The sequence below is a fragment of the Chaetura pelagica genome, unplaced genomic scaffold, assembly GCF_000747805.2.
Source record: "Chaetura pelagica isolate M959 unplaced genomic scaffold, ChaPel_1.0 scaffold625, whole genome shotgun sequence".
NCBI lineage: Eukaryota > Metazoa > Chordata > Aves > Apodiformes > Apodidae > Chaetura > Chaetura pelagica.
The window spans coordinates 1,346,689-1,362,689 of NW_009953499.1; the positions used below are offsets into that span (position 1 = coordinate 1,346,689).

At 44.9% G+C, this 16,001-nt stretch overlaps 1 protein-coding gene across 1 annotated transcript in view; it reads left to right on the forward strand.

Annotated features, from left to right (window-relative positions):
* Positions 1–16,001, forward strand: part of TANC2 (tetratricopeptide repeat, ankyrin repeat and coiled-coil containing 2) — a 192,334-nt gene that overhangs the window by 92,148 nt on the left and 84,185 nt on the right. The window contains exons 5-6 of the mRNA XM_009999327.1: positions 5,439–5,587; positions 10,524–10,710. Of these exons, the coding sequence (XP_009997629.1) occupies positions 5,439–5,587; positions 10,524–10,710 (336 nt within the window). The remainder of the gene's footprint in view (positions 1–5,438; positions 5,588–10,523; positions 10,711–16,001) is intronic.

Genomic DNA, 16,001 nt, shown 5'->3' on the forward strand with positions numbered 1-16,001 from the left:
AGGGTTACAGAAGTCACTGGAAAGCAGGGAGGTGTGTGAGGCACTGCTGAGCTGAATTGTTTTAAGGGTAAAAAAGAGCTGTATTTGTGTGCCTCAGGTATTGATGCTCTTTTTGAGCTTCTAAATAATTGAGTGTTGGGTTTAATTATTCATTATGACTAATTACTTAGGTGTAATATTTGAAAATTGTTCCTGCTGTGAAATGGGTGAGGAGCTCTTGGGCAGGGCTGTGGCAGAGATGCTTTGTCTTCTCCTGCTGCCTCTGCTCCTCTCCCCTTCACCTTCCTGGAGCTCAGTGCCCTTCTTGCTCAGCTGTGGGCTCATCCCATTCCTCTTCATGTTCCATGATCCATCACTCCATCTCCTAACACAGCACTTCAGTCTCAAGGGGCTGCTTTGTCCCACAGGCCATGGGCAGCACAAGCTCTCCATGATGAAATGATCTCCTGGCTTTCCTGCACCCCTGATCCCTTTAACCTTCTGCTTGTCTCCCTGTCCATCCCATCCTCTTGGGGCAGCTATTCCAATATAATTAAATCCAGAAGCAAAACAAGTAAGAAAGTAAAAAAATCACAGTGTTCTCCTCAAGGTCTAGAAGTAGAGAAATCAAACGTTCTTGTTTTCTTGGTGCTTTTACTTTGTCCTCTGGTTTCAGAGGAATTAACTCACATTTATGTTGCATTTTTTATTATTTTTTTTCCATTACCATAAAGATTAGATTTGTCCTCAGGGCTCATTAGGAGTCTGGGTGGATGGTGCTGATTTGGAATTTCCTTCTTCCCTGTGCTGGGGAAGCTGCTGCCCTGCTGATTTTTCCTTCTGTTTGTTCCACTTCTGGATCACTGTGCACGCAGCAGCATTAAGGCCAGGGGCTCTGATTTCCAGTTCCCAGCAATTCTGCTGCCCTAAGAGATAAAAACGCCAGATAGCTCAAGCATGGGTAGTATTTTAATCTAAAAGGACAACTTGTTTCACATCTCTGTAGGAACTTTTATTTATTTCTGCCATGAAATGCTGCAGTTACCTGTCTTTTCTCAAGATTAAGGATTTAAAGAAAGAACTATCCCTTAGTACAGCTTTGTGCTGACTCTGCCTAAAATTCCATTGCATGTTTCATGTACTCTTTTGTATGTTTATTCTTTTTCTTTCACTTTTTAGAAGATACCTTGAATTTATGTATAGCTCACTCCAGAAGAATCTGAATGCCTTAATTCTGACTTCATTTGTTTTTGCAGTGCACAGGAAGACCAGTTGCTTACATTTTTCTTAACAAAAAAAAATAAATAATAAATTCCTGCCCTGCTTGGACAAATTACCACTCCTTCCAACCAGGCTTCAGGTTTTGAGACTAATCTGTCTTGGAACTGTTTGTGGGGTTTTATTTATGTTATTAGAAATAAGCAATTCACTGCAATGTGTTTGTGCTCTGCAGGCTGCATCTGTGATGGAAATCCTTGGACTGGTGGCAAACATGTAGTAAATCTCTCTTGGTTTTGACTCTGAGCTCAGTACCTGAGATGCTGACTCTGGAGTTGCCTTGAAATGAAACACAATGGATTCCAAGTGGGAAAAAGTTTCCCTTGTAAATTCCTTGCTGCAAAGAGAGAGGATTTGTGCTGTGATGCAGAAGAGGTGTTTCTCCCCTGGGGATCAGGAAATATAGTAGCTTGTGCAAAGACAACACAACCAGGGGTAATTCAACCTCGGGTGAGGTGACTCTGTGCTGTGCTGGGGTGACCACCCCAAGGTGTCCCTGATGTACCTGCCCTGACCAGGTCACTGCAGTGGGGCTTGGCATTAAACTCCTCTTGTTTAAAACCAGACACCAACAACTGAACCAGATAACTAAAGTTGACAGCTGGCATGGAAGAGCTTGGTGGTGTCTGGTGGCTGCAGGGGAGCTCCTGGGAGAGTGGACAGGTGGGTAGGGTGACCCTGCCCAGCCCAGCAGCATGACCACCCATAAGAACCCTGTCCCTCCTGTTGCTTATGTGTCTGGGTATAAAAATACGTGATTTCTGCTCAGCATAAAGGGACATCAAGTTACTCAGTCTCTAGAAAAGTGGAGTTCGACCTGGGGAAGAAAAACCTTAGAGCACCTTCCAGTGCCTGAAGGGGCTCCAGGAAAGCTGGGGAGGGACTTGGGACAAGGGCAGGGAATAAGAGGACGAGGGAGATGGATGAAAACTGGAAGATGGAGATTTAGGTGAGACATGAGGAGGAAATTCTTTGCTGTGAGGGTGGTGAGAGCCTGGCCCAGGTTGCCCAGGGAAGCTGTGGCTGCCCCATCCCTGGCAGTGTTGAAGGGCAGGTTGGATGGGGCTTGGAGCAACCTGGGCTGGTGGGAGGTGTCCCTGCCCATGCAGGGGGGGTTGTATCTACATGATCTTTTAGGTACCTTCCAACACAAACATTTCTGTGTTTCTGTGAGAGGCTTATGCACATGCGATGAGTTGAGATGTTTAGTTTATTTGTTCTTGTTTAAAATTCCTATCACTGAGCATTTTTATACAGTTTTTATATCACTTGATATTGATGCAGAAGAGTCCATGCTGATGTAGGACAGTCCAGCAGCTTCAGACCATCAACTGTGCTGGGATCTCAAAGCAACTGATTGATGTTGGGTTTGCGTGTGTGTGGCTGGGTAGTTTGTCACTGTTTATTGATATACTAGAGGTTGCTTATTTGAGTTGACTCTAGGATGTGTGTTTGAGCTGCTCTAGTTTGTTACAGCAGGAGTGTCAGAAAAGCTAAAAATATCACTGACTGGTTCTGTTATCAACTGTGAGCTCAGATTTCCCTGGTCAGGCTGGAGGAACCGAGTGCACTCAAGTGTGTGTAAGAGTTGGCTGCAGCATCAGCTGGATAACACACATTGGGAGGGTGAAAAAATCCCAGTTCTGGCCTTTCATTGAACTTAGAGAGTATTAGGTCTGCCTGTCAACCTTGAAAGGCAAGTTACAGCCTCTTTCCATAATACCCAGTCACAGACATCTTGGAGCTGTTATGTCTCCTCTTTGACACTCAATTAAATGACTGCACTTATTTTTAAAGACCTAAAACCAAAAGAGGGGATAATCCAGTACAATAGTGCTTTGCTGAAGCTGAAATTTATCTGTACTTTGAAAGCCATGGCATAATAAAATAATTGATAGTTCTACACTAAAGGTGCTGCTCTCAGAGCTCAGCTGCTGCTGTGGCAGCTCCTGGTACCTGGTGGACTGGGCAGCATCTCACAGATGAATTAGGGCTGTTTTCAAAGCAGATAGTTATTGTTGTCTTTTTATTTTAGAGGTGAAATACAGGATACAGGGTTGTGCCCCTTGGAGATATTTTAGGGGTAGTATAAAAGAAGAGGGGGTTAATGGCAAGGTTAAGCCCAGCCTCCAAGGTGTTGTGTTTGGTTTGGGAGGACTTCCCACTACTGGGCTGAAGGGAACCTGCCCAGTGTCCTGCAGCCTCCCCCAGCCCAGGCTGGGTGTCCTCCCTGGGGTGGGCAATGCAGAGGTAGATCCAGCTTTTCCTTTCTGCTGAGATCTGTAAGTCAGCATGGTTTGAGTGTTTCTTATAGAATCCCAGGCTGATTTGGGTTGGAAGGGATCTTAAAGATCATCTAGTTCCAACCCCCCTGCATGGGCAGGGACACCTCCCACCAGCCCAGGTTGCCCCAAGCCCCATCCAACCTGCCCTTCAACACTGCCAGGGATGGGGCAGCCACAGCTTCCCTGGGCAACCTGTTCATGTGTGCTGAAGGCAGAAAAGGGAAATGCATAATAAAGGTCTGATAATTACGAACGGAGCCAATCCTAGATGTAGATATCTAGGATAAATCCAAAAAGTCTCCTTTTTTAAAAGAAAAAAATAACCTTGGAAATACAAGTCTGTGTAATTTCCATTTTATGTAAATGTATCTGTTCTGGATTTGACTCCCTGAGATAGTAAGTGCCCACAGATTGGATGTGGGTGGTCAGCAGTTGAGAAAATTGGGCCATCCATCTAAATTTGTCTCTACTTCAAATCCATCCTATTCATGTCAGCCTTGTCTGAAGCAGCACAGTGGATACAGGGGATTCAATACTTAGAAGACAGTTTCTATTACCACACTATATAGTCCATTTTCATAGGAGAGAAGTCACCATGTGAGGACACCCTGGGTGCTCATCTCCCCAAGCTGCTGATGCTCATGAGTGCAGACGTGGTTGTGTGAGATGCTCTGGGTTTCTCACTTGGAGCAGTGCAAGGGAGACATGAAAAAATGCTCTAAGCTTCTGTGAGATGTACCTTGTGAGTTCAAACAGGAATTTCTGGAAGGTGCTGGCTTCAGTGTTCAGAGGTCTGCTACACATCCCAGATTCACTGATTTGTATCAAAAAGCAATATTTAAAGTAACATATTTTTTACTGCAGCCTCAGGCTGAGTGCTGGAGCCCCCCCGAGCCAGGACAGAGCTGGGCTGTTTTCCAGATTGTGCATTATCAGATGAATAATTAACTGTAGACTAATTGCAAATCCTAATTAGTCTTCTACAACTGCACTAAACACAGTATTGCTTCAGTGTAACATGGAGAGAATTGACCTTGAGGCTTTAACACTGCTGGTGGTGTGAGCAGGGAAGAACTTGACTTTCAGAACCCAACTTACTTTTGTTACACTATGAGTCAAAAACCTCCACAAATTTTTGTTATTAAATTACAAAGATAGGGAAATAGCAGTATGCCTGCCTGGCCTTTCCACAGGTGTGCTTTGCTAGCTGGAAGCTTGTCTGTGCTGCTCTTCCTATAGGTGCTGGAAAAAAATTAGGAAAAAACCAAACTTGTTTTGAATGGTTTTATAGACTTGATGGGGAATCGACAGGTGGACTTTGCTTTGTCTCCTTGGCCCATTCTGGGACTGCACAGGCAGGTTTGGTGTCTGGTTTCTACCAAACTGTGTTAGAAATAGGTGATCACAGAAGGTGCACATGGATTTTGCATCCTATTCTTTTCCATTAACCACTTGGTAGGGCAGGTTGGCCTCTCTGCACCTTGTGAAGGGCATTCAGGCTGGTCTGTGCAGCCTTGGTTTCTCTGTGGGTAACTTGGAGGTTGTTTCTATGTGAGAGAAGAGCAGGAAGACTCTGCCTTCTCCATTGGTGGTCCAGGAGATCTCCTTCCCTGGGTGACTCTGCTACTTCTGCTAGGGGGAAGGCAAGATGCTTGCTTCTGTGGGAGGTGCTGAGAATAAAATGAGAGGAGAAATAACACTTCATGTTAAAACCCCCCATGACAGCTGGAGCAAAACGTTACCTAAAATGAATGACTGGCATAGAACATTGGAACCTTGAATAACGTGAGTGACCTGAAAACCCGAACGCTGACGTTGCAGTGATTAGTTGGTAAAACACTGAGCAGGAGCCAAGGTAAAGGATTCTTGTCTGAGTCTGTATTTCTTCCTGTTTAGGTGACACTGAGCAGGAGCTGGGACCCCCTCCATCCGTCGATGAGGCAGCAAACACACTCATGACTCGCCTGGGCTTCCTCCTTGGAGAGAAAGTCACCGAGGTCCAGCCAGGGCCCCAGTACAGCATGGAGGTGCAGGATGAGAACCAGGTACAGCCCCTCCAGCCCTTCCTCCTCCTCCCCTACTGCACGGGCTGTGATCCAACTGCATGTGGGAGAGGACTTGTTTTCTAATTCCGTGGCAGCTGAGTGTCTCATAATGGTGAAATAATTGTGCTGAGGTAAAAGGTTGTGGTGAATCATCGATCCAGCGCAGCGGGACGTGGCCCAGGGATCAGCTGCTGCCATCTGAAACAGCTTCTGGTGCTCTGCAGTTTCTGCAAGTGTTGTAGGAGTGGGTAGTGTTTCTAATCAGATTATAGTGACCAAAATAATCTGTACTTCCATGGCACCTTAGGGGCAAGATTTCAGAAGTGTTTTAGCAGCGTTACATAAAGGCTCACAGGAGGGAGGAAGGAGCAGAAATAGCTTGATTTTACAGATAGTTGTGGTTTTTACTCCTGTTTGCCAAACAAGGTGATTTCATGCTTGTAAACAGATGCAGAAAACAAACTGTAACATCTTCATTGTGATGGAGTTTGGTACATCCCCTCTGGCCAGCTGGAAAGCAAAAGAGCAAAAAGCTCAGGGCTGCAGTGTAGGTTTTGTGGAACCTACCCGAGTTTATTCATCCTCCCCCCCAAGCCTGGACAATATCCCCTCCTCCCAGCAGTGTTGGAGACATCAGAGATGGTTTTTTGAGGGAGTTTTTGGTTGTTGGTTGGTTTGTGCTGTTTTTTTTAAAATTGACAGATGGATAATCTAGTATGTAATAGAACAACGTGAAGCTCAGAAGCCAAATTATCATTCTCTTTCTTTTTGGCAGAGTCATTAGATGACTGTGCACAAGTCACTGAGATGTATGTAACACGAGCACAATTTAGAGAACCTGTTCTAAGGACCCAAATAACCTAAAACCATAAAGGGTCTATGAAAAGTGACAGCCAAAAAGATGTTTCTGTGCATGTTTCTGATTGTCTGTTGTGGCACATGTGACATTCTCTCAACCTGTGCCCCTTGGAATGAAACTCAGACAAGTTGTTCCACTGTGCCCAGGAGTGTTCTAGTACAAAGCTGGAGGAGCAGGGCAGGGGCAGCACCCCTAGGTCTGTCCATCCTGCACTGCAGACTTCAACCAGAAGGGTTTTGATCTTTTGCATGGGCTAAAGGATGCTTGAGAGTCAAAAGAAACCAAGTGGTTTTGAAAAGTTTTGCTCTTAACACAGTCATTAAGCTTTTAATGCTTTCATTCAATTTTTTTAATGTAAGTTGTGGTGGATTTGTAATGTACTTTACTATACATTATGCTGGAAAATGTACTTTTAACAGGCACCTATTTGAACTGAATACTTCAAAGCCAAGCAGAGCTTTCTGCTATAAATGGTTCCTTTTGTTGTTGCCTTTTGACAAAAATTAAAATTCCATCTTTTCTCTAAAGCAGAAGATGTCTTTGGAGCATAAATAAAAGAAGCATCTGAAGAGAAACAGCAGAGAGTTGTCCTCTAAAATAGATGGATATCTTGGGCTGTGTGCTAATTTTTGCATGAAAAAGTTGTACAGGGCCTTTGAATCCTCTTCATGGGGTGGTGAAGATAAAGAGAAGCTGGCTCCTCAATTACCAAGTTGATATTTTTTCTTTCTTTGTGAGCATCTCCTGCTGTCAGCCCTTGCCTGGAATTGCAGAATACTGGCAGTTGGAATGACCTCTGGAGGTCCTCTCATCCAGCCCCTGCTGGAAGCTGGGTTAGCCTCAAAATTGGACTCCGTTGCTCTGGGCTTGTCCAGGCGAGTTTGGAAGATCTCCATGGATGGAGAATCAACAGGCTCTCTGGGCAGGGCTTGCTGACTGATTGTGAGGGCCTTTTTTCTTCTTCCTAATGGAAGATCTCCTCGCTGCAGCCTGTGACTGAAATGTCTTGTCTGCCCTTCTGAGAAGAGCAGAGCTGCCTCTTCCCTACACCCCCTGCAGGTACTGGAAGACTGCAGCTACCCCCAGATGTAGTTTAACCATCTCTTCTCCAGGCTGAAAGAACCCTCTTCATCAGCCTTTCCTCCAGCATCACAAGCTCCAGCCAGATGACAGCCTTGGTGGCCCTCCTCTGCCTGGGTCATCTGCCCCTGGCTGTGGCAGCCCAGGAGTCACCCCCAGATCCTGTCCCAGCTAAAGCTGCTTCTGAATTGCAGCAAATCTGCTGAAATTTCTCCAGCTCTCCTTCCCAAATGGAATTTCCTCAGCTACCTGCCTTAAAGAAGGGCTGAAAATCAGGCAGTAAGACATTGATGACATTTGCAAAGATTAATTCTGCCATTAATAATTGTTTGATTAAAATCTGATTGAAACTTTGACTACCAGTTTGCACTTGAATTTAAAAGTGACAACAGTTGTCTAGGTTTTAATGCATTAATTTACATGGCCTGGCCAAAGAGAATGTTCTTTGGATCAAAAGCTGGGATTTGGCTGCTGTTTGTTATTCCAACTGTGCTTTGCCTTCTCAAGCAAGAAAATAATTATTTGCAGTCTCACCAATGCTTGAGCTGAAGTGAAGATAAGGAGTGGAGGTGTTTTCACTAAAACTGCCCCAATCTGTAAATTGGCACTTTGCATTTCCATTCAATTGCCTTATTTTGACTTAGTCAAAGGATCTCTTCTCTAATCCATATTGCTCTGAAATTGGGTGGTTTATATGTGGGCTCTTTCTTCATCATTCTTTCCTTAATGAGAGATCACAAATGCTGAAGAAGAAACCCTTTTTCTCCTACTTTTTTTTGGGAAGCTATTTTTCAACTGTGCTGGCTGCCAGAGAAGCACAAAGGACAATGAGTCTGTGACAGAACAGTTGAATTTTTCAAAGCTAAGTGAAAATGTGACAGATGAAACAGCAGCAATAATAACACAGAACGTTCTGTCAATGGAAATATATATTTAAAACTTGCACAGAGGAACGTTTTTCTATATCAATACAAAAATAAAACGTGTCAATCAATGCTAAGGGATACACCATGTTATTTAGTAATTTCCAACTGCAAAGTAGCTTGTTCTTAAGGAGCTGCACTGATACCAATAGAAGAACTGATAAGAATATAACTTTAGGCATTTCATGAAACAATGGTGTTACCAGCTGAAGGGAAGATGAGTGTACCACTTTCACACTGAATTTTAATTTGCTTGAAAGTGTAATTTTTCTGTGGTTTAGGGTTAGCAGGTGTTACTTTGGTAGCACTGAGATAAGTTTCAACAGTTGAGACAAGGCCACAGAAAAACCTCACCATGAATAATTGGTAAAGGTGACAATGCTTCACATTCTGAAAGGTCTCAAATGTGAGCTGATTACCTTTTTAGATGCTGGAGTATGAGACTGGAAAGCACCTCTGGAGATTGTCTAATCCAACCTGCCCACTTGAAGCAGGGTCAGCTAAGAGAGTTTGCTCAGGACCATCTGTGGTTGGGTTCTGAACAGCTCCTTATCTCCTGTGTCAGACACTCCAGTCCTTCAGTCATCATTGTGGAGTGATCATCAGTGATCATCCCGTGGTGGTGGCACTCAGATGTCCCCCTCTGCCTCTTGTGCTGGGTCACCCAGGCCTGGGTGCAGCACTCCAGGTGTGATCCCAGCAGAGGTGAGCCAGAGTTAACCACCACCTGCCTTCAACAACCAGCATTGCTCTTACCAGTGCAGCCCAGGATGCAGCCTCTGAACATCAAAACCAATATTCCCTTAAACTTGATGCAGTTCCTTGAACTGTCAGTGAGTTTAAGAAAATATTTGAAAATGCTGATTTTATAGCTCAGATGTAGTGATGGACTCAGTCAGCTGTGATAAATCAGAAGAGACAGTCCCATGGCAGTGGGTGTCGTGGTGAAAACATCTGCTTGATAGCAACCACCCAAGAGCAGCCCTGTGACAGGTTCTGTGGAGAAAACCATAAACCCCAGTAATTTTCAGGGGCAAAAATAATGGAATATTTTCACTGAATACTGACACAAAAGTAGTTTTTAATTTGATCATACGTATTCATGTGTTAGAACTAATTTTGCAGAATTAAAAACAGATTTATGAAATGGTCATTATGGTGCTTGGGTATCTGAAAAAATTACAGTCTGAGGAGATCAAAAAAGGGTCTTGACAGGTGATGTGACAAATGTGTGAAACCAGACTGTACTGGGAGCCAGAATGTATAGACCTGTCAGCTGCCTGCAATTCCTGGAAGGTTTCCTGGGGAAAAAAAAAGATGTATTTGTGAGTACCTAGAACATAAAAGAATGGAAAATAACTAACCCTGATTGACTGCTGGCACTGCAAATTGGCTGGGGAGAGGGAAGTGTTGGTTTGCTTCTGAGTGCTTCAGAAGATGATGTGGTGGCAGCAGTCTGATCCACTGGGGGGGTATTTTATGTGGATCCCAGAGGGAGGTTATAAATTATCATGGAAATACATGGTTCATTTTCTGCTCTGCTGCAATCTCTCTGTTTAATATAACACCAAACCTGTGGAGCTGTTATGTTAGTGCTCTGTCCTTGATCTTCCACTAGACCAGGTTGCTCCAAGCCCCATCCAACCTGCCCTTCAACACTGCCAGGGATGGGGCAGCCACAGCTTCTCTGGGTAACGTGTTCCAGGGTCTCACCACCCTGACAGGGAAGATTTCTCCCTTATGTCTCACCTAAATCTCCATTCCTCTCATCCCATCCCTCCCTGCCCTTGTCCCAAGTCCCTCCCCAGCTTTCCTGAAGCCCCTTCAGGCACTGGAAGGTGCTCTGAGGTCTCCCTGGAGCCTTTTCCAGGCTGATGGTGTGGCACTAAATCTCCCTCATCCTGATTAAACCCATTCCCCCTCATCCCATCCCTACATGCCACCAGGCTGTGTCTCTGCCTCCCACAGACATGGGGTGGCACAGCAGACAGTTTCATTCTGATCAGAAGCAGCACTTTCTGACCTCACACCCAGCACTGTCCCTGTGCCTGACGTGTCCCCGTTGCCCCCGCAGAGCTCGGCCGTGACGCAGCGCATCAGCCCCTGCTCCACGCTGACCAGCAGCACGGCCTCCCCGCCCGCCAGCAGCCCCTGCTCCACCCTCCCACCCGTCACCACCAGTGTCACCACCAAGGACTGCACCTATGGAGCTGTCACCAGCCCCACCTCCACCCTGGAGAGCAGGGACAGCGGCATCATCGGTGAGTGCTGCCTCCATCCTCCTCCTCGCTCCGCGCCTGGGGCTGCCAGGCCTTGTGTTAGATCATCTGCCTGTGGTTAATGGGATGGTTTCACTTAGATATTAGGGGAGATTATTAGGTTAGATTATTAGATTGTAATTGGATGTTAGGGGAGGTTTAAATGAGGTATTAGAAGGAACTTCTTGACTGGAAGGGTTATTAAACATTGGCACAGGCTGGCCAGGGAGGTGGTTGAACCACCATCCTTAGAGGTGTTTAAAAAACGTGTAGGTGTGGTGCTGAGAGACATGGTTTAGGCATTGGACTTGGTAGAGTTGGTTTAGTGGTTGGTAGAGTTAGGTTATGGTTGGACTCAATGATCTTAAAGGTCTTTTCCAACTAGAATGACTCTGCATTTCTGCTTTATTCATGTTATATTGTAGTGACCAAGGTGAATTACACTCCTCCGTAGAATCCCAAGACTGGTTTGGGTTGGAAGAGACCTTAAACATGGTCCAATCCCAGACTCTATGCCATGAACAGGGACCCCTCTCACTAGAGCAGGTTCCTCCGAGCCCCATTCAGCCTGTCCTTGAACACTTCAGGCTGTCACTGGGGGCTGCCATCCCCTCCTATTACTTAAAGTAATTTTGGAGGCATCTGTTTTTTCAGCGTTTTCCTTCCCTCGATGCTGTTTAGTCCACAGCAGCTGTTCTTTGATGTCAGAGGAAAGACAATAGATGACACCATCATGTTCATGGCTCAAATACTGTTTGGTTATATCATTATAAATATAAAAGAATGATTACCTCCTGTGCCCCAGAACCATCCCTGCCTCCTTATTGGTGCCTGTGCCTCAAAAATTACAGCTTCTCTTAAGCTCAGCCTTGGGCAGGATTAAATAAAGACACATTTCTGAGAATTTCAGTAGCTGCTGTAGCAGGTTTTTCATTCCAGTGATGTCTGGGTTGCAAGCATGAAGCATCTTGAGAAATGAACATACATGGATTAATTTTTCTGCTCAATAACTGTAAAGGCACAATGGGAGAAAAGTAAGGTCTGTGTAACATCAGGCAGGTCCTGGCTTGGTTGTCCTTGCCATGTGTTTTGTGTTGAGGGTTTTTCCAGCTAATAAGATTTTACTTTGCCAGCACTTTATGCAGTGCTTGAAAAAAAGGAGGAGGGAAGGTTGATAATTGAGGGAGCTGAGTTGTACTAGTGATTAATATTTTGCTTGGCTGCCCAGGAAATCTGGGCTTAGCTCAGGTCCTGGATGCCACAGCAACCTTTGTAGCTCTTGTGCCTGCATGATGGTAAAGTGCAAATCTGGGAGCTATTCTGAGCCGCAGACAAAGTAGGTTAATGAATTCTGGGAAAATTCATGGCATTATCTCACACCCTTTGTTCTCTGCTTACCATGTCCCATGGGCAGAGCTTCACCCTGGCCCACAGCACCCCTTGAGGCCTGGCTGGGCTGGAGGGTCAGAGTGAGTAAAAGCAGTCGCTTGATTCTGGCTGGTTCTTACCTCTGGCAGAGCTGGGTCTTGGATGAAGCTTGAAGTGGAGCAGCAGAATCAGGAGAAATGTGTGTGCATTGCTGTCATGAGCTGCTCTTACTGATGAGTTCTGTCAGTGTGTGCTGAGCCATCACGTTGGGCTCCTCTAGCCCTCAGGATGGTTGGCAGGTGCCGACCTGAAGGCAACAAAACCACTGTCAGTTGGTGCAGTTTGGTTTCTTCTGAAATTTCTCGTCCACATAAAAGCCAGAGGAGACCCAGGTGGCCTTTGTGGCCAGCCTGTGTGTCAGAGAGGTGTCTGCATGATCCCCATTGCTGACCTGAAAAGGTGCTGAATCTTTTTTCTCAGAATTTCTACCCTATCCTTTTTTCAGTAGGTCTTTTTAATTAATTTTTAACTCTGAAACTTTTGTCGCTCCTGGGAACAAGTCTCTCTTAGAGATTTTTCTGTTTGGAAACTTAGGTTTTTCCCATGGAAACTTTAAAAAACAGAAGAAGGTGACTTATCCCAGGGCTATGTTAATGGATCCCAGATGGAAAAGTCAGGTAAAATGTTTGTGTGGAGCAGGGGAAGCCCTCTGCAAGGCTGTCAAAAATCAAGACTCCCTTACTAGTGTCCACGCTCAAAGGAGAACAAGAGCCTCTTTATTCTTCTTCCCTCCCTTCTTTATTTTGACAGTAACAATTTCAACACCTTTGCCAGAAGCTGGACAGCCATAACAAATTGTGGGGAGACCAGTCCTCTCAAGTCACACTTTCCAGCAGTGGAAAAAAAAAAAAGGGGGGAAGTTTTCTGCAAAGTCTGGTCTTTTTCTGCAGCTCCAAAGTGTCTCCTGTGAGTGCGGGGTCAGTTGGAGCTCGGGGCGGCTATTTCCCTGTGGGAGATGGATGCACAGTTTGGTCATTCATATCCTGCTGGGATGCGAATTGGGTATGCAGCAGTTTTGAAAGGTGTTCTCTGCATGTCAGCAATTCCCTGGAATTATTTTCACTCCAGAAGGGAGCAGACAAATTGTCCACGTGTCGGAAGTAAAGCCCAAGTCCTACTTCGTTCGCCCCTCTAGGAGCAGGGCAGCTCCTTTGTTCTGGAGGGTCAGGATCAGGTTTCCCTTCTGGTTGCATTCCTCCTTGATTGGATGCAGACCTTCTTCATGCATTTCCCTTGCTCATGGTTGCTCTCTGCAAGGATAACTGCAGTGACATGGCTTTTGGTCTGAGCAACTTCACGTTGTACCTCAGAAGTGTAAATCTGTGGGAGATTTCCTGTCAAAACTACTTGTTTTCTTGCCATTTTTATGTGCTGTAAAAGAGAGAACATTTCCCTGGGTGTTTTATGTTCCCTGAGTCATGGTTCCTCCTGCTCCTTGCAAATAAGTGATTTAAACTCTTAGCTCATTAGCTCCAGGAAGAGATATTTTATAACGGGCAGCTTCAATGTATTTCTTACTCATCCTGATAAGTTACTGGTTTGGGAAGATCTGTTGATCTTTGCCCCCTCAGAAAACAGTGAATTAAGGTGGGAAGTTGATCCTTGTGCTCTTCTACATAATTGCTTCTCTCCATGTGATTTTGCTTGGCATAAAATATTTTTATACGTGCTAAGCTTATTTTATGTATCTAGATGACCAGACACAGCATTAATTTGTCAAAGTTAAATCAGAGTGTGCCTCATTAGGCTCTGAACTGACTGCAGTTGGAGCCTGGCTATCCACTGAGATGTACAGAGTGGGCATTGTGGGGTGTTAATCTGGATGGAAAGACCAAATTTCAAGCAGGCAGGTTTTCTCTTGATTGCTTGTCATCTTGGAGTTATTCCTGTCCATTTGTGTGTCACCTCTTATATAATTTCAATTATCAGAGAGCAAGTGTGTCTTATCTCTCATCTGCACAGCACAGGGACTATTTCATGCTTAGTGAACTCTTTGATAAATGCATCACTTGGCTTAGAACAGACTTATTTTGAAACTGTAGATCCTTTACAGGTTTTAGATCCTTTACTGTAAAGGGAGGTTCCTTCTGTGTATGTTGAAAGGGTAATGAAATTATTACAAGGTCCAGATCTTCAAATTCAGGCAGTCTGATTTGTCAAATTAAAAAATGGGGAAAGGGGAGGAGGGAGAGAGATGAGCCAAGAGGAGAGATAGAAGCAAGTCAGCCCTTTCTCCTGGAAGCCACTAAATCCTTTTCGTGTACAACAGGATGGCTGGTGAAAATGCTGACCTGACTTTAACCTCTGAAGAGCTTCCAGGATTTTTTTGGCTCTCACTATGTAAAAGCAGCCAACTGTTACTGTTCAAAATCTGCTACTGAAAAGAAAACTGGTCAAAGAATCCCGTGCTGCTACGGGGGAACTTTGCATTTCCCATCCCCACAGAAATGGACTGTAAAGTTTTTTGCTGCTTGAATGCAGCAGGATATAAGAAAACCTCCAGCAATCTTAGGAAAGCCTGAAATTAAACAGAAAACATTTCTTGCCCTAATGTGCAGCTTACCCAAGTGCTGGAGGTGTTGGAGCAGCACTTCATGCCATTCAGCAGCATTTCCCAAGGGTGTTACAGGAGCAGCAGTTTCCATGCTGGAGCTTCCTGAAGAAGTGCTGTGATTTCCTCTGACATGAAACGGGTCCCCACTGCTGCTTCATGCTCTGATCTTCTACACCAGGTTCCCTGCTTGATGGTTCAGGGATCATCCTGAGCAGGGACAGGTATGATGGTAAAGCAGCTTACAGGGAGAGCAGTGAGCTGCAAAACCCTCTTGTGCTGCTGCCTTGGGGAGGTAGATCCGTCTCACACCACGTGGAGCAGTTGCCTTCACTTAGATTTGGTGGATTTTTACAATGAAGAATGAGATGTAAAGGTCCCTTATCTCCTCCTGGAGGCCCTGGCATGTGGCTTTTTTCACTTTCCTTTTTTGCTGTTTTGTTGGGTTTTTTTCTGTGACTCTTGAGCCTTTATCCAATTGCTGCAAGATGGGGATGACTTTTGACAAGGCCTTGTAGAGGGAGAACAAGGAGGAATGGATTAAAATGGGAAGAGGGGAGATTGAGATGAGACATGAGGAGGGAATTCTTTGCTGTAAGGGTGGTGAGAGCCTGGCCCAGGTTGCCCAGGGAAGCTGTGGCTGCCCCATCCCTGGCAGTGTTGAAGGGCAGGTTGGATGGGGCTTGGAGCAGCCTGGGCTGGTGGGAGGTGTCCCTGCCTGTGCAGGGGGTGGAACTAGATCATCTTTAAGGTCCCTCCAACCCAAACCATTCCATGATTCTGCATATTTATGTGTTTGTGGATTAAAAATAGGTTTGTTAATGAATTCCTCCAGAGTGCATGCTAAGCAGGGTAGATGCTGCTGCAATAAAACAAGATAAATTTGTTTGCAAGTTTAACTGCTTTGAGAGGGGAACAAAGCACAACACAAAAGGCACATCAAGATAAATTTAACTCAGGTTAAATATTTTTGTAATCTTACAGCTAAAGGATTTGAATTCTGACATTCTCATAAGTATTATTAAATGTTCTGTTAATAATGAATAAGATTTCCAAGAATTACAGATCTTTTTGAATCAAACCAGCTGCCATTTGGGCTCATTCCCCAAAGAAGGAGCTCCCTGAAAAATGTCTAATATTGATGAATAATGAGCTTTTGTTCACTAATGCATCTGCATATTGGAGATGATGGGGCTGACAGTTCAGGAGGTGAAAAAGGAGGTTATTTATCAGGCATCTCATCAGCTCTTGAGTAAAATTAGTGGGGTCACAGGATCCCAACCACATAAAGTACAGAAGGACACCATCTCTGGAT